This window comes from Hibiscus syriacus, unplaced genomic scaffold (genome assembly GCF_006381635.1).
Source record: "Hibiscus syriacus cultivar Baekdansim isolate YM2019G1 unplaced genomic scaffold, ASM638163v2 tig00111848_pilon, whole genome shotgun sequence".
Classification (NCBI taxonomy): Eukaryota; Viridiplantae; Streptophyta; class Magnoliopsida; order Malvales; family Malvaceae; genus Hibiscus; species Hibiscus syriacus.
In genome coordinates this window covers 4,313,657-4,332,055 of record NW_024063201.1, presented here as the reverse complement: position 1 = coordinate 4,332,055, position 18,399 = coordinate 4,313,657, and the positions used below count along the sequence as shown (strand labels likewise).

Genomic DNA, 18,399 nt, shown 5'->3' with positions numbered 1-18,399 from the left:
GTAATCCTTTGACGTGTCTAGTTTTTTCTATTAATGACTGTAAAATTGCATAACCAGATGTACTACCACGCTTATCACGACTTGCAGAACAAACTACAAAGTATACATGCATAACTTCAAGTCTCTCAGGCGACCCAATAATAATGACAGTAACAATATTAGCAGCAAAGGAGTTAATAGAAAAAAAAAACTCTTAAGAGTTGCTGATCTCTTAATGTTGAGAAAATAAGTGACGTAGAAAGGAAAAATGAACAAGCTTTCAACATCGAAGATAGGCGTTAGCTAGAGTCGATTATTGTTCATTTGAATATTGTAAATGTTAAGATGAAGATACATCGGCCCATCCTTCGGTGCTCCACCGAGGGCATCGAGTTTCATACTCTTTGACTGAGAGCGTGTAATTGGCGGAAAAAATAATGGGAACCAAGAGGAGCATTGGCCTTTGCCAGTTATTTATTTAAGTATTAATTAATATTAAAAATATATATTATTTAAAAAAAAAAATTATTAAATTCTCTCAATTAAAAAATTATATTTATATAATAAAAAAATTTTTAAGATATATCTTCGCTTCACCATGACTAAAGGAATATTTTATTATTTTTCAAAAATCGATCAAAAATAATCGAGATATATCTGCTACGACTATCATCTATCGCCCTATATAACGTTGAGATACTGTCATTTTTTTTTACCTTTTCATCAAAGTGTCGGGAACCCTCCGCTATATATACTTATGTTGAAACAAATCTGCTCAGATTGTTTTCATTAACAGATGCTTTCAAGCTATTTGATTACGTTCCCTTAAGCTAGGGAGACAAGTGTTATACATTCTCTATCAGTCCTTTATAAATCAATACCTCTAAAAACAAAAACTCTTTCTTTTGATCGAATCGAATCGAATTCTTCGGACAATCATAATCTTTTAAGATAATCATTGATAGACTCATGTAATAATCAAATTGCATGAAATATCATAACGCTATATCTAACATCTGCAATAAAAGCTAATATATAAACCGCATAACCATTTTTCTCTGTTCTCAGTTCTCACACACTTTCTCAACTTATGTCACTATTCATTGTCTTATTCGACCCATTAAAATCTCTGTTTATAATTTTCTACCGAAACAAAAAAAAAATCAACAACGCCACTTAAAGCCGACACAACCACAATTTACACCAATAATCTTTGAAATTTTTATGTTAAATTCAAGTATACTGCAACATTATTTTTTGATTACACACCTATCAAGTCAATATTTAAAAAAAAAATTAAGCTATCAAATCAGTAAACTTAATAAAATAATTTAATAATATTAACAATTAATTTTTAATTAAATTCTTAAAAATTAAAGTGCGGAAACTAAATCATACATAAAACAAATTATATATAAATTGAGAGAATATTTTAATTTAGAGGTAAGCATTCGATCGAGTCAAATCAACTCAAAAATTTTAATTATTCGAGTTAATTAGTCATATTTTATAACTTAAATTTGATTTAATTTTTTTTTGAGGCAATTTGGTTTATAAAATTCGAGTCGAATCTTGGATTTTTTTGTTTATATTTAATTAAAATATTTATAATATATGATATTATTTGATTTTAATTTAAATAGTTTTTATAACCATATACAATATATATTCTTTTATTTTCATATATTATACATAGCCGAAAAATTTGGCTCAAACTTGAAAATCAATTCACTAATTATTAAAAATTTTGAGTTACTCGAGTTACTATTCGAGCTGTATTTTATAACTTGACTTGAAATTGATTTTTTACTCGAGTCGAGTATATGAAATTACAACTTAAATTAATCCAAGTCAAATTTTTTAAAATTGATTCGACTAAAAAAATTGATTTTACAAATCAAATAAAAAAATTACTTTTCTCGAGTCTAATCAAATCAAAATTTTATTTTTTTTTCAAAGTGAAGTTTCGTTCATCCTATTTTAATCTTTCACTATGTGAGATATGTGGTGTGTTACTCACGTTGTAGCAACGTCTGAAATCACTCGCCGTTCATTTATTTTTCAGACAAAACGATTTATAGTTACGACCAAAAGGTCGAAAATAAAGAAAAAGAAAATTCCCCCCCCCCCCCCAAGACAGGGGCAGTTAAAAGAAAGGGTCAAATCTTTTAGGAAGTTTCTATACTACTACTTTTTGCGAGTTTAATCCCTAAACTATAATTTATTGAATAATTATACCGCACAAGTCACACACAACTACACATCATTAAAACAATAGATCAAAACACACCACTAATTAAATTATCTTTATTAAGTAAATATTAAAAGGATAAATTATACATTTTGTACCTAACTTTTGAACATTCCAAATTTATTCCCAAAGTATGACTTCCATTTTAAATCAATCTCTAAAATTTTAAATACTCTGATTACATCCCTCATACACATTTAAAAGTTTGGGGAGAATGTTCAAAAACTTGGGGACCAATATAGAATGATGACCATCATTTGGGGATGTATTTAAAATATTCAAAAGTTTAGAAATCAATTTAGAATGGAGTTATAATTTAAGAAGAAATTAAAATATTCAAAAACTTAAATATTAATTTAAAATTAGAGTCATAGTTTAGGGATGTGTAGTGAAATTAACTCTTAAAATAAACACACAAACAATGATAAAATTCTCGATTATGTAATAATCGAATAACAAACAAACAAGAACTTGTTTATGAAGATAAATAAATTATAGTAGAGGGATTAAATATGATAGAATTACATAGTATATGCCTCTTTTATGGAATGTGGCCAAAAGGAAAAGAAAGTTATTTACCCTCCTTCTGTGTTTCTCTGGTTAGCTCAGTGGATTAAAAGGAAGAAAACACGAAGGAAATAATAAATAAATGTAAAAAAAAAAAAAAAAACGCGGCTTCTCTGTGCACCAAAACCGGAGGGAGATTTTCTTTTCTTTCTATGCATATGCAAATTATTTCAAGTTAAAGAGATCGCTCAAAGAAAAGAAAAAAACCCCAGAAAATCCCTTAAATAAGAGTAAAAATTCGAGAGATCCAATTGAACTTTGTTCTTAAATCTCTTTATTTGATTTTCGAAATTAAACCGTTGTAAAATTTCCGGTTAGGTGTTTGGTTTCCTTGTCTAGATTTTGGTCTCGATTGAAATTAGCTCGAAGGATCCTTTGTTTTGGTGGGTTATAGGTGGTGGGAATAGTAAAAAATTACGTTCGAGAGCTTGATAATTGGGGTGAGGTTTACTTTTTTTGTTTGTTTAAATTTTATTTTTTTTCTTGAATGATTTCGTTAGGAAATAACGATGGGAGGAACGGGCTAGGGTTAGAGTTTGGTGGAAGAGAAATGGAAGAAATTGAAATTGAACTTGAAGAAGGAGAGGCTTGCTCCTATAATAACAATAACGATGACTGTGATGCCATTACAGACCCCGAAAATGATCTATCTTCTCTATCATATATAGTAAGAAATTAAGCCTCTTCTTTTTTCTTTTCTTAGCTTTCATTTTTGTTTTCAACTAATGTTTTGATTATGTATTGTGTTCGCTTTTTCTATATATTTTTGGTTGGGTTTAGATCCGAAGTTACGATTTAAATGTCTTTACTTTTTACAAATGGATTGGTATTTTGGTTGTTATTCTAATTTTACTAGTTATTTTGGTTCAAGATGCAGATATCTTCGGAGTTTAGTTTTTAGGATGTTTAATTATGTGAATTGTTTTCCGTGCCTTGCCTATTAGTGGAGCCTTTTAGTGTATGGATGTATGAATGGTTTTAGTTTTTTTTTCAAGAAGAAATATCAGTTGTCTGATATTTGTTGGATTTCTGGTTACTCGAGAAGGCATTATTCATGAACTTTATTTCCGTGTAAGGTTGGTGATGTTTAATTATGGTAATCTTGACTGTAAGTCTGGGATTTCATATGTATAAGGAGAATAAGATTCTAGCACATTGTTTAGCTTATATAGCTGCTGTTTGTTATTGCCATTTCTAGAAGATTAACGGCTAACTGTTCATCGAGAACTATATGTATGCAGATATTTCTCAAAATCTTATTACTTTTCTGATGCTTGTTCCTAGTGTCCTTTCATGTGTTTTATAATCTCTTAGTGATATTTAACTTTTGTCGTGTTTTTGAAGGATGAGAAAATTCAAAATGTTCTTGGACATCTTCAAAAAGATTTTGAAGGCGGAGTTTCGGCAGAGAATCTGGGTTAGTAAAAACACAAAAAGAATCATGGTTATTATGAGGTCAATAGTTTACCATTGTGTTCTTAATTTCAAATTCATGATTTTTGGATTTTCGTGATTCTCACAGGGGCAAAGTTTGGTGGATATGGGTCATTCTTACCTATTTATACACGTTCTCCTGGTTGGCCTCCTCCGAAAGGTCCTCCAAAAGTTCAGAGCTGCAGATCCCCCCAAAAAATGACAACAGAGGTTGTGTTTTTCTCAATGTTTCTTTTCCCCCATTGGAAATATAATTATTTCATATAGAGAAGGAATATATCTCAGGATCCTGGTTTATTTGAGAAGTCCAAGTTAAACTGGGCGCTTACATTCTTTTGTTATATAGGATGGTCGACAAAACCCAGTATGTTCGGCAAGTGGTTCTCAGTCACTGAGGCCTGGAGCTCCTACAAAATTTGAAACCCTTCCTAATACATCAAATGTGAATGATTCGATTAAAGAAGATGTCAGCATAATATCTTCTCATGTTGATGATCTTGACTCTAGGTGCGAATTTGCAAACAAGAAAGGTACCAGTCTGCCAGTGCCAGATCAGAAAACATTGAAGGTGCGAATCAAAATGGGTTCAGGTAACATGTTGACGCAAAAGAATGCTGCAATCTACAGTGGTCTTGGCCTTGATGTCTCACCATCTTCCTCCTTAGATCAGAGCCCCTCAGAAAGTGAAGCGATGTATCGGGAGTCTCAAGAGCCATTATCTGAATCTCCAACGAGCATTCTTCGGGTAAATCCTCCCTTACTTTGTAATCTTTTATAAAGCAACTTTCTTTTCTTGTATCCTCTTACATCTAATCCACCAAAAGTCCTGAACTGGTTAGAATTTTTTCCCTGGATTTTTGAGCAGCTTATGACTTCCTTCCCAGTACCGGAGGAAGCACTACTATCTCCTCTTCCTGATCATCTACTTAACTTGATTGTAAAGGAAAAGATTTTGAAAGAGAATAGATCTAATTCTGGAAAGCGTGATGGAAAATTATTGAGAGACAAGAAAGCAAAGTCAGTGAAGAAAAAGGATTTTCCAGGAGAAAGGAAGAGTGGCAGGAAAATAAGGAATGACAATGAAATTATGCCAAAGAAGGAAGTAGATAGTGACATACTGGCTTGTGAGGGGCTTGTTTCGAAAACATTAAAGCTTCCTCTTTTATCTAATTCATATTCTGTTGCTGACAAGGTAAACAATAAGGGCATAACAAGAAATGAAGATGTCCATGATGTAGCTATAGAGGAGTCAGTGGAGCCATTACTTACCCAAGAGATTGGCTGGGAGAATCAAAGGGCTAGTTCTTCTCAAAAGGTTTTGGAGGAACAAGAGATAAGTGCTGTGGATGGTGTTTCAGGCTATGCTAGAAAAAATGGGTATAACAAAGTTGAAAAAACTCGTGATTCTGACAAAGCTGATTCTAATACTCTAAAAAGTAGCCAAGCTCTGAATTGTGAATTGGTGGATCCTCCCAAGCAGAAGGTCAGCCAGAGAGCTACATCAGATGAGCAAGACAATCGGAAGGTGCCTTCCACTGAGGAGTGTATGTCTTCTGGTGGAAAAAGAAAATCAAAAGACAGTAAGCGTCGTGTCAGTCTCGCTGCAGGGGTACCCAAAGAATGCTTAAGGGTTTGTTCTTCTTCAATGCTGAAAAATAAGCTATCTGCTCATGCTAATTCTGATGCAAACAAAAAGGAACCAGGAGGTCTAAAACTAGAAATGCCATCTCGAAAGGCTGAAGATAGGTATAGAGATCTTTTTGGAGATATTGGAGAATCAGAACAGGAAGAGCACCAAAAAAGTTCAATGGAAACCTGTTCTGATGATCGTCTGAAAGCAGCTGATAATATTGGAAAAAATACATCATCCATTAACAGTGCACATAGTGATATAATAAGTGGCAAGAAAATTGAGGATTTATTGGCAACTGAATCATACACAAGAGCAACTGTGGATGGTTCTTCTAACTCTACCAAAGTGAATGTTGCTGGAACCTCCCATGCAACTGCTGCTCCTGTATTGATAAAGGAAAATTGGGTTTGTTGTGATAAGTGTCAGAAGTGGCGCCTTCTTCCAATAAGCATAAATCCTTCCGACTTACCTGAGAAGTGGCTTTGCATCATGCTTAACTGGCTGTAAGTTCTCTATTGTCACCCCTTCAAACTTTCTGTGACCCCTTCAAACTTTCTGTGACTGTAACTTAATGGCTCAGATAAGCAAGTCTCTTCTGTTATTCCTAAGCATCACACTGTCTGAATAGAAAAAATTCTGAAAATTGTCATAATATGTCCTTTAAAAGAAAGTCCATTGTTATTTATATAGGCTACTACCCTACGACCAACCTGAGCCCTGGAAGAACAATAACTACTATTCTACGTAGCACTTCAAAGAAAATACTTAAAACTCTACTAATGAACTTGATTTAAAAAGAAAAACTAATAGGATATAAATATAATGATAAGATATTTTAATGTTGTTCATTGATCTGTTTCTGTTGTTTAATGTTGTTCATTGTTGAGGTGGTAGTCAGGTAGTGTTTGGTGGTATTGTACTCTTGTACTTGGTATCTATGCAATAAAATTTTGAGGCACTCTTTTCCTCCTTTCAATGTCCGTTGAGCCACTCTTGTAGCTTGATGGTTATGATGGGGGATTTTAACGAGGCCTCCCTTTTTATTAAAAAAAATGATAAGATATTTTAAAATACTAAGTATAACCCATGATAAGATCGTTTGGTGGTATTGTACTCTTGTACTTGGTATCTATGCAATAAAATTTTGAGGCACTCTTTTCCTCCTTTCAATGTCCGTTGAGCCACTCTTGTAGCTTGATGGTTATGATGGGGGTTTTTAACGAGGCCTCCCTTTTTATTAAAAAAAAATGATAAGATATTTTAAAATACTAAGTATAACCCATGATAAGATCTTAATAGCTAACCCCACATTTGCTTGTCTGTTTTCTACATCACCCAAGGTTGATTGTAAACTTTATGACAGAGGTGGAAAGATATCTCTCCTCCCTTCTTCAAATCTCTAACATTATTTGTCTTGTAAATGTTTAGACCTGGAATGAATCACTGCAGTATTGATGAGGAGGAAACTACAAACGCTGTTTTTGCATTGTATCAAGTTCCAGCTGTAGAAAATCAAGGTAATCCTGGCAATATTATGTCTAGATTACCCTCGGCTGATGCCCAGAAACCTGACCAAAACCATCAAACTTTTGGTTCACGAGCTATGCCCCCTGCTGGAAGGAAGAAACATGGTTTAAAAGAAATATCAAATGCAATGGATAAAGATACACCAACTCTTATGAAAAATAACTTGAAGTCATCAGTCAGATCCAAGAGTCTCTCTGATAGGGCTCGGTCTCCTGTGGTAGATGAACCTGGTTTACATCATCTAAGCAAACGTGATTTGCCTGTCAAGAAAAAGAAAAATAAGCAGAAAGATAAGCATAAATTGTTGGAACACAGTTATGATGGAGGTATTTTTTTAAACCATTACGTATTGTTCTTGTAAATTCTTTTATTTTATAACTATGTAATGTGTTGTGTTTATAAAACATACGAACAGGCGATGCCAAAACTTCAAAGATGAAAGGAAAATGGACTGCTGATCAAGATTCTTTAAAGTCCTCCAAGAAAATTAAGGGTGAAAATTTACATTTTGCTGATGAAGATTGCATGTCTGAGCATGGTGGGAAGGGGGTGCCTAGCACAGGTAATGGTTTACCTACAGCATCAGTAGGAAAGGATCAGTCCAAGCACAGTGAACATTCTTCTTGTAAGGATTCAAAGTTAGATAAGAAGGAGAGGCAACAAATATCTGGTAATAGATCAAAGGAAAAATTTCAAGTTTCCTTAATGGATGAATCACTGGAACTGGCAAATTTTGATGGCGGTGAAGCTTCAAGAAAGAGGAAAGTTGATGAATGTATTGATGGTCGATCAAATGCAGGCTTTCAAAGTATTGACAGTCACTACCAGGATAGCAAAGGGTTTGCAAAAGAAGATTTCAGCGAGAATGAATACAGGAGAGAAAAAAAGGTCAGGGTATCTATGTCAGGAGGAAAGGATTCCTCTGCAAGTAAAAGCAGTGGTAAACTTGAGAAAAGAACTAGACAGACAAAGAATCACCAGACCTGGAAAGATCTAGGCAGCTCTCTGTCCCAACGGAGTTTAGATGGTATGGATTCATTGAAAAGGGATTTTGGATCTGCCCAGCCTTCATTAGCAGCTACTTCTAGCTCATCTAAGGTTTCTGGTTCACGTAAATCAAAATCTGGTACACAGAAATCAAAACCTGGCTTCAATGAAACAAAAGGCTCACCTGTGGAATCAGTTTCTTCATCTCCTATGAGGATTGCCAATCCTGGCAAACTTGCTTCAACAAGGAGGAATGTTGCAGGGAGAGATGAGTCTTGTGATGCTGGTCTTTCTCTTGCCGGTAATCCAAGAAGAAACTCAGATGGTGAAGATAATGGTAGGAGCAACAGATCAGGGACAGTATGGAGGGAAAAATCTTCTTCTGCAGCTCAACATGGGTCCCTTGAGTCCTCTATACATGACATTCAGGATAAGGATCATTGCCAATTTGGTGGAAGTAAAGCAAAGACACCAATTGAATCTCCTCCTGAGATCAGGAAAGGGCAGTCTATGAATCATAGTGCTGATTATTTAGGCCAAGAGGCCCATTATGATTGTAAATCAACAATAATGGATGAACACTATTATGAGGAACATCAGAATGACAACTGTGGCGATGCCAATATCTCTCGTCCAAGAAAGTCTGGCAAGGGATCCTCACGGTCAAAGGACAGGACTCCTAATTTTAAATCTGATTCTGCTTATAAACAGCAAGATTACGTGTCTTCGTATGAGATAAAACCTAGGGTTGGTAGAAACAAATTTCAGGAGAGGCCTGGGGTCAAGTCTGGTGAAAGTGAGCATAGATTTTTTGATAACAAAGAGCCTTTGGGAAAATTGTCTGGTAAGAGTAGTAAAAGAGAGAGTCAACCAAATTTTGTTCAGTCAAATGATAAATCAGATGCCACTGGAGGTCAAGATGAAATCTCTACTGTGAAGCAGAATTTGGTACAGGGTGGCAGTAGGGAAAAATACACAAAGATGTTCCACTCTGACAAATCTGATCATGCAGAAATTGCTTCTGGGAGAGAGAACTTGCGTCCATTACTACCCTCAGGAGGAACTAAATATGAGATGCTGACTCGTTGCCCCCTCCCAGTTTCTGTTTCCCAAACAGGAAATGGAGCTGATGAATCTCTAGATGATGATGCATTGAAAGTACAAAAACAAATAAAAAAGGCTGATCAGCAGAATGGGTCTCAGAACAGTATTTCAAAACATGCATCTAGTGGACGTAGGATCAGGGGTGTTGATGCCCCAAGTCCAATGAGAAAGGATTTGTCAAGTCAGGCAGCTACCAATGCTTTGAAGGAAGCTAAAGATTTAAAGCATCTAGCTGATCGTGTCAAGGTTTGACTTTACTGTTTTCTTGTCACTTTTTTGTTGCTTTATTGTCCTAGCCTCTATCAAGTTTTTTATTTTATTTTCTAAATATATATTCTCCCAGAACTCTGGATCAAATGTGGAGAGCACCACACTTTACTTCCAAGCTGCACTGAAGTTTCTTCATAGTGCTTCTCTACTAGAATCTTGCAATGGTGAAACTGCCAAGCATGGGGAGATGATTCAGTCTATGCAAATTTATAGTAGCACGGCAAAACTCTGCGAGTAAGTTAAATATTAGATGCTATGCTCGGTGTTTTCTTTCTTTTGTAATCCTAGGTTGCTAGATGTTGTTGGAGATTTACCTTGTATGAGCGTTAATATGAAAATCTTCTGTTTTTACATATTGTTTTGGGATGATTCATTTCTTGGCACTTGGTTTTATTTTTGTTTCTTTACCAATTAATATTCAGGTTTTGTGCCCATGAATACGAGAGATTAAAGGACATGGCTTCTGCTTCTTTGGCTTACAAATGTATGGAGGTTGCTTATATGAGAGTAATCTATTCCTCTCACACCAATGCAAATAGAGACCGACGTGAGTTTCAGATAGCTTTGCAAATGGTTCCTCCTGGTAATTGAAAGAACCCAGTGATTATATTGGCTGAAATCTTCCTGCTAGTCTGTTTCACACATATTATTATTACTGGTTCTTCTGCACTTGGTAACCGGGGAGCACTGACCTTTGGTCTGAAATTTTGGTGCTTCAGTTGTGAGAAGATCTCTGCATAAGATGTTTGCATCTTAGAAGCATAGCTGAAATTGATTGCACTGCATGAATGATTAATATGTTTGCTTACAGTGTGTGCATGTATTTTTGTTTACATGTCGTGGAGTTGTTCTTTGGTATCTTTTTCTGAGAATCTTCAGACAAATGCCTTTCTGATTAATTTTGTGTTGTTTTTGTTCACACATGCATATCTGTTCTATTTTAGGTGAACTTGAGTTTGAAAATCATCAGTGTTCTAGTTCTATTTGACATGAAAGATGTACTAGCTTTTACAAAATGGTGTTGGACCTATTTAGGACAGACCTTATCCATGTACATGAATAGATATTTTCAAGTAAGCTCTCATCTGTTTCTATCTTCCTAGCGCTTTAATGACCTTTTTCTTTCATATTTTCCTTTATGCAGATTGAATTTCTTTATAAGTAATGTCAATATTTTATTGATAGAGATAAATTGATGAAGTTAATTTGAATTTCTTTTCTTGATATCGGTTCTTGTTTCCATATCAGGTGAATCTCCTCTTCTTCTGCCTCTGATGTTGATAATTTAAACCATCCGGACAAGATTGCTTTTCCGAAAGGTGTTAGCTCTCCCCAGGTTGCTGGAAATCATGTCATTTCTGCTCGAAACCGTCCTAACTTTGTGCGGCTGCTTAATTTTGTAAGTCTAGTTTTTCTTGTCTATAATTTGGAGGTATAATCTTGTGATTTTGATATGGTATGAGGGTGAATGAAGACCCCCTCCCCCCCCCCCCACCAATAAATAAATAAAAAAACACCCCAACAACATAAATTGCACACACCTTTTCCCCAAAAAATGTTTTTCCTTTTGGTCTAATGCCCCAAAATTCCTTTTGGCTTTCTCACAAACTTTCCTCCCTCCTATACCTTGACCCAAAGGCTTTCAAGAACTAAAACCAAAATGGATGATTTGCAGGCACAGGATACAAATTATGCAATGGAAGCTTCCAGGAAATCGCGAACTGCTTTTGCGGCTGCCAATTCGAGTTCAATAGGGGGTGGAGAGGCTATATCTTCTGTGAAGAAGGCTCTTGATTTTAACTTCCTAGATGTTGTGGGAGTGCTACGTCTGGTACAACTGGCAATGGAAGCCATTAGCCATTAAGAGAAAAGGAGGGGGGGGAATCTGGTTGGTAAGGATGGTTTTATACCAGAAGGAATTTCGTTATGATGGTTTATCCTTTGGTATGAAGCTCTGGAGTTGAAAAAAGAAGAGTAAATTGCTAACTCTTCCTGCTGCAGTCCTTAACAGTTGCATTCTAAAACTGGCTAAGTGCATACTGTCTCTAACACTCACGGTACATATGTGTGATTCAACATAAATCTGGGATTTTTAGTATATTCTTCACAAGCTTCAGCTGCTTTCTGACTTGAACAAGCTCTGTTAATTTCCCCCTCAAGATGGTATTGAGGACATGGGATTCATAACGGATAAAATGCAGAATTGTTCTAAGTTGTATAATTTGGTGATTATTCTCCAAAGTTTATATAAAAATGGAGAAGCCAACTAAATATTGAGGCGGATTTTGAATTCCAATAGTAGAGTTTGCCATTGTTTTAGCATCACTGTTCCCCAGAAGCTGTTTTACTCCACCTGTGGTTAATTTGTTCATACTATTTTATCTAAGAGACCTCCATTGGAAAATACTGGGAAATGCTGCAGCACATGCTAGTTCCTTGTGATTTTCGTGGTTAAAGCACCATGGAGCGGATCATAGTAGTTGACAGCCTCTGGTTTGCTACTCCTAAGACTCCTGCTTTAAAATGTAAAATTTGTCATGTTAAGTCAATATTCTTTCACCTTCCCTTGTCGTTTTCCATTTCTAATTTTATAATTTGTATTTCCTCAGTTTCACCTTTTTTACTGGAATATGTGCAGGTCAGCTGTTGTAGTACCTGTCGTGGCATATGCTTATGAATTAATGACTAGTCAAGATGAGTTATAAGAAGATATTTAAAATTAGTGGTAGAGATTCAAACAAGATTGCATATATTCTTTATGTTCTTTTCTTTCAAAGGTTGGTATATTGTTGTTTGTTTGATTACTGAAATTCAGCTCCGGCATCCTGTTTTTCTAACCATTCTTAATTTTGTGGCAGTAAATATTTTATGTACCATGAACATATCTTTAAATGGTTCTCAATTCAGAATGTCGCAAATGCTTTTGTGTTTGGGAGAGGATCATCTATCATCTTCAAGTTGGCCATCTTGTTACTGATAGGTGTTGTAGTATAACCATTACCGTTCTTTTATTGAGTGTCATTTCTCTTGGTTAATATATTTTTTTGTAGTAACATTGTATTAAATGTGGTAGTTGTTAACTTTGTTCATTATTCACAATGCATTGGATGTTCTTAGGGAATTAATTAGCAAAAGGGATAAATAAACTTTTAGCCCATGTTCTCAAGTTAGTCCCTGAACTTCTTTGGTCCACATTAGTCCCTGAAGTTGACAACTTTTCCCATTTTTGATCCTTTTTATGATGTGATGCTCTGAGATTGTCATGTCATCAGGAGGACTAAAAATGGGGCCAAAAATCCAAGTTCGACAAAAAAAGGTTCAACGACCAAGTTGAGTCCAGGGGCTAAAAGTTGCTTTATCCCTTGCAAAATCCTATGAAATTAAGATGCATGAGCCATGTTCCCAGTTTGCTTGTCCATATTTTACATAAAAGTTGGGCCTCTTAAAATGTGAAACCATGTGGTCGACACATTTGTGATGCACTATTAAGCAAATTTTGGAAGACGTGAATCTTTCAGTTAACTTTGGCATTGCCGAGGTCGACATATCTCTTGGTTGAATCTGGCAGTAAATATCTGTGCATTTTCTACTGCCTTTGATTTATTTGTTAGGCACTTTGATTACTGCTAATTAGAATATATCTGTTGAATTTCAGGCTGCTATGGATGGACTGTGATGGGGAAATCGCGAAATTGCTCCTTTGTTTATTATTGTTTCACGCCTAATGTATGATCTAACTGATACTTACACAATCAAAATTGGCCCTTTATTATTAGTATTTTTGGGGGGTTGGGCGGGTTCTCATTACTGCTCTTCAATTCTGTACGTATAACAATTATTTGTACCAAAAAGAAGTAAACAGTTTATCAAATCTTCATCAATTTAAATTGGAGCCGCTTCCTGTTATGCCATACATAGTAGTGTTCACTTTTTGTTAGAACTGAATTAGATCAATCGAACTGAATGAGTTCAGTTGAATAGTTGATCACTGATATTAGTTAGGTTGGAAAATGATTATTTTTTTTCCAAATATTTGATTAACGGTTAAATTTATTTGAAATCGTAATTAATTGAATATATATGTATATATATATATATATAAATCTACTAAGAGTTAAGATTTAACTAATTTTTTAATCATTTAGATTTATTAAATTTTTAAGATCCAATCAAATTTCAAATGGAAAAATATCCTTATTAAATTCAAATTAATATAATTAAAAACATTTTCAAAAAAAGTCGGTTAATAATTGTAAGAAAATTTTGATTCAATTATAGTTAAAAAAATTCAATTAATTTGGTTCGGTCGATAGCTTAATTAACTGCTTTCGTTAGTCATACACTAATGATTCTTTTATTTAAATTTGTAATGAAATCGGTGAAAGAATGATGAAAAAATAAATAAGCATCATAATATAAGAACACAAGAAAAATAATTTCAAAAATAAGTTATGAGAATGATAATAAAACACAGGATATAAGAAAGACTATAGAAAAAACTTTTAAGTACATATTTACGAACATAAAATTTTAAATTAGAAAATTTTGTATCAAGACTCCACCTTATATAGTTTGAGACCTTTCGCATCTACTATTAATCTTTTATTCTTTTCTTTATTATTTTATCATGAACTTTTTAAAATAAGCAGCAATAAAATTAAAATCATAATATGTAAGAGAATTCTCCATTAATTATTTAATTTCTCCCCGCTATCTAGCAATTGATGAGAGTTACAACATGCAGTTGCAGCAGACATATATCATAAGAGGTCTGTGTATGGAGCAAGATGGAGAAGCATCACAAAAGTTGTCCAAAAACGAAACATTTGGCCTTAAACAACATTGTCTGGCTGCATTTATTTATTATGTCTGAAATGCCAAATTACATGAAGGAGTGGTCTCTAGCAGTATCAATCAAGTGATCAAATATTATTGTAAAATGCCAAAATACATGGAGTGGTCACTAGCAGTATCAATCAATTGATCAAATATTATCCCAAAATGCACCCATCTTTGTGTGTAAAAGCTCCACAGATATTATCAATGGTTGACCTTGCAATCACTGATCCCCACAATTACCATGATCTGAAAACGAGAAATTCTACGATTTATTCCATTGCAGCTTCCTTGATGCTATATGGTGTAGTAGCTCTATATCTTCACAATCAAGAAGATCATAGTTGGTCCTGTATGTCCTTCTGCAAGAGAGGAATGTAAATTATAAAATCGGAACAATTTGATGGAATTTATACAATTTTTTCAGGCATCAGGCTTTCTCAATGAGTAGAACAAATCTAACCTCGATTTTGAGGGGTGATGTAGTTGGAGCATATCTCTCCACAACTTTTCCTTTTTTATTCACCAAAAATTTCGTGAAGTTCCACTTGATTGAGCCTCCAAAGTATCCGCCTTTCTCTGATTTTAGAAACTTGTAAAGAGGGGCGGCATTCTTTCCATTTACCTCGACCTATAGTCAGATCTGACATATTAGAAAACATAGGCTTGTATGCTCCGCTCTGAATAGAGAAACTTCCGTGTCATAGTCGTAAACCAATCATTTGGTTCCATTTTCATTCTACGGAGATTAATTAGTTATGCTTGTTCACTAGAATGTAAGCATAAGTTTGCGTAGCATAAGATAGAACCATAGCGGGGGAAGCTATATATGCAGTTCAAGAGACTGACATTGCTTATTGTAAGAGGGAAACGATAAATTCTAAGTGCACTTTGATCCAAAAGCAAACAATGAAATAATACAACAAACATTAGCAAAGGAAAAGTATTTACAACCTTATCAAAAATAGGAAATTCTGCTTTGAAGACGGTGCACACAGCTTCCTGAATCTGTTCATTGGTTCCAGGTTCTTGCCCTGCAAACTGGTTGCAAGGAAATGCTAATATCTCAAAGCCTGCACTCCAACATTTATAAGCTTCAATCCAAAAGTCATTAGACACAACACAAAAAATTCCCCAATTTACGACAACTAACAGACCTTTGTTTTTGTACTTTCATACAAAATATTGAGCTCCTTATAGTTTGATTGCGTTAAACCACTGCCACGGGGAGGAAAATGATTTTTAACATGAATAGCTAAAAGGTTTATATCATGATGGTAAAGAATCAAGTCGTATAGTTTAACTGATGAAGCAGGTAGATTACCATTTTGAAGCAACATTCACAATCAAAAGAACTTTCCCCTCGTATTCACTTAAACTTACATCATTCCCATGAATGTCCTGCACTTCGTATAACATAAAGTTTATTCAGTTGAAGCTTGAGACTATTCTCTTTCTTCCTTTTTTTTCATAAAAAAGTATTGATGTGTAACTTTCTTTTTCAGAAACAGACATTGATGTGTATGATGAATGATCAAAAGTTAAAACTAAAGAGTGATTGTCTCAAACCGGCCTAGCCCGTAGGACCATGCCGTGATTGCATAAACCACAATTGTCTTCTTTGGGTACCTACAATAGACCAAGTGATATCATTCTTCATAGTGCATTTATATATATGTGTTATGTTTCGGGTTCGAATCTGTCAAGGTGCATCTAAAGATTGACAAAACCTTGAGTGACGTGTGTGTATCTGAAGAGGACAATTTAGGTTTTTGGTATCGGGCAAATAAAATTCGACTAGGAAATTTCGAATTTTTAAATTTGACTTGACATTAAAAAACTCGACTCGAAATTTCAAACACTTACTCTGGGAAAATTAAAATAAAGTTTGAGTTATAAAATAGAACTTTAATTAGTTGAAATTTTTAATAATTAATGATGCTTTTCAAGTTTGAGTCTTTCAATTCTGCATATATATGTATATCACATGTGAAAAAATATATATGTATATTGTATACGTTTATAGAAAGGCATTTAAATTAGAATCAATTAGTGCCATGACATTATAAATATTAACAATTAAACTTAAACAGAAACTCGAACAACTTGACTCTAATTTCATGAACTCAACTCGAATTTTTTTTAAATAAAGTTTGAGTTATAAAATATAATTAATCAAGTCGAATAACTCAAAAATTTACTCACTCAATCAAATATTCAATCATAATCACAACACAGTCTACTGGTAAAGTATGGTTGTGAAATTAGTAGATGAATTGGTATCCATTCTGCAGTGTGTGCTTATATGTGTGTTATGTTTCAAGTTCTGGGTTCGGATATCTGGAGGCACACCTGCAAGACATGTAGTACTTAAAGAAGATAGCTTTGGTTTATGCTATCACCAAATAGCCCAGCGGAATGAATCGGATCGTTTAAAGTGATAATATATATCAGCAGAACTACAAGCAACAAGTAATTCAACAGTAATACAAATCCAGGTCTAGCAGCAGAAAATATACAAACATGAGGGAAAGCAAGTAATTCAAGTTTTACCCATCAAAGTAATAGTAATAATATCCAAAATCCAATCCAAAAAACTGAAAGAAAAAAAGGAATACCTTGACCGTGAAGTGGTATATGGACTTGAGGGAGGCGTCTTCAGCCAAGCCATGAATGTAAAGCGAAGAAGATGGAGATTGAAACTGAAAATACAGAAATACGGCAAATCCCAGACATACCAGAGAAACCAAATTCGTAAAATTCCAATCCCAATCCATTTTTTTAAGTCAAATCAAACCTATCCCTTCTAGAATGCACCACTGTTACCAATTTTGAAGTTCCAGGTCCGGATTTTTTCAGTGTTTATTTAAAGATCTGAATTTTATGGTTTGATTATCAAAATTAGGGGAACTGGGCAAAAAATATTTTTAGGGAAATGTAGGTCATAGGCTCATAGCAAGCAAAGAACTACAAATAATTACTTTACTGGAATTTTTATTGGTTAAGTTACACTTTCTATCACTCAACTTTGATTATATTCCTATTTAGGTTACCAAATTTAAAAAATATAATTTGATCATTCAACTTTTGAATTGTTTTATTTTTTATCACTCAAGTGTTAAATTAGAAACAATTGGATAGCATGATCTATTGTTTGCTAATGTGGCCTAAATTTATGCTTATGTGAAAGTCATCTAATTTTTTTTCCTATTTCATCATCTTTCCAATAACTGTAAAACTTTTAGAGTTTTATCTCCATCTCATATCGCCATCGACGTAGTTGTTCTTCGATTTTTTTTCAATTACCCAAACATTGATGAACACACCTTATTTTTCTCATATCATTTTATGTGTTTAGATTTTCTCAAAATCTATTTGAAACTTGCAAAAAAATCAATCCAAAATTTGGAGGAAACGACTCTGATCTACAATACCAATCGATCGATCATGGTAGAATTATGACATATTTCTTGTCTCCTCCTTCACCTCTCCACTGTCGGGATTTGGAAGTAAATACTTTAAGTCAAAAAATTAAAAGGAATTTAAAAAAATAAGTTAAAATTTTGGCAAGGAAAAATTTAATATATTTTTATAAATTTTAAAAAATAAGGTGTTTTCATAATTTGTAAAAATAGATGTCTTGTCATAACATTGTTAAATGATTAGCGGCGAGTGAAAAATGAAACAATATCATAATTGAATGATCAAATTGAAATTTTTAAAAGTTTGTGACCAAAATAGGAATATATTAAATTCAGGGATGAGATTTATAGTTTACCCATGAATAATAGTTCCTATACTGGACTGAAGT

At 34.0% G+C, this 18,399-nt stretch overlaps 1 protein-coding gene, 1 long non-coding RNA gene and 1 pseudogene across 2 annotated transcripts; 2 read left to right on the top strand and 1 right to left on the bottom strand.

Moving 5' to 3' along the window:
• The first annotated feature begins 2,929 nt into the window (after nucleotides 1-2,929).
• LOC120172367 (cysteine-tryptophan domain-containing zinc finger protein 3-like) lies at nucleotides 2,930-11,626 on the top strand. The gene is given in 13 exon segments (XM_039179835.1): nucleotides 2,930-3,464; nucleotides 4,142-4,214; nucleotides 4,320-4,441; nucleotides 4,578-4,976; nucleotides 5,097-6,367; nucleotides 7,293-7,717; nucleotides 7,807-8,680; nucleotides 8,972-9,728; nucleotides 9,826-9,986; nucleotides 10,175-10,335; nucleotides 11,001-11,009; nucleotides 11,012-11,151; nucleotides 11,428-11,626. Coding segments are annotated over 13 exon segments (4,761 nt in total). The 5' UTR covers nucleotides 2,930-3,284; the 3' UTR covers nucleotides 11,617-11,626.
• An 859-nt stretch (nucleotides 11,627-12,485) lies between these two features.
• LOC120172368 lies at nucleotides 12,486-13,643 on the top strand. Its single transcript, XR_005520958.1, has 3 exons — nucleotides 12,486-12,529; nucleotides 12,611-12,732; nucleotides 13,408-13,643. It is a non-coding gene; the product is annotated as an uncharacterized LOC120172368 (long non-coding RNA).
• A 1,274-nt stretch (nucleotides 13,644-14,917) lies between these two features.
• LOC120172366 lies at nucleotides 14,918-17,495 on the bottom strand (annotated as a pseudogene).
• Nucleotides 17,496-18,399: the final 904 nt, after the last annotated feature.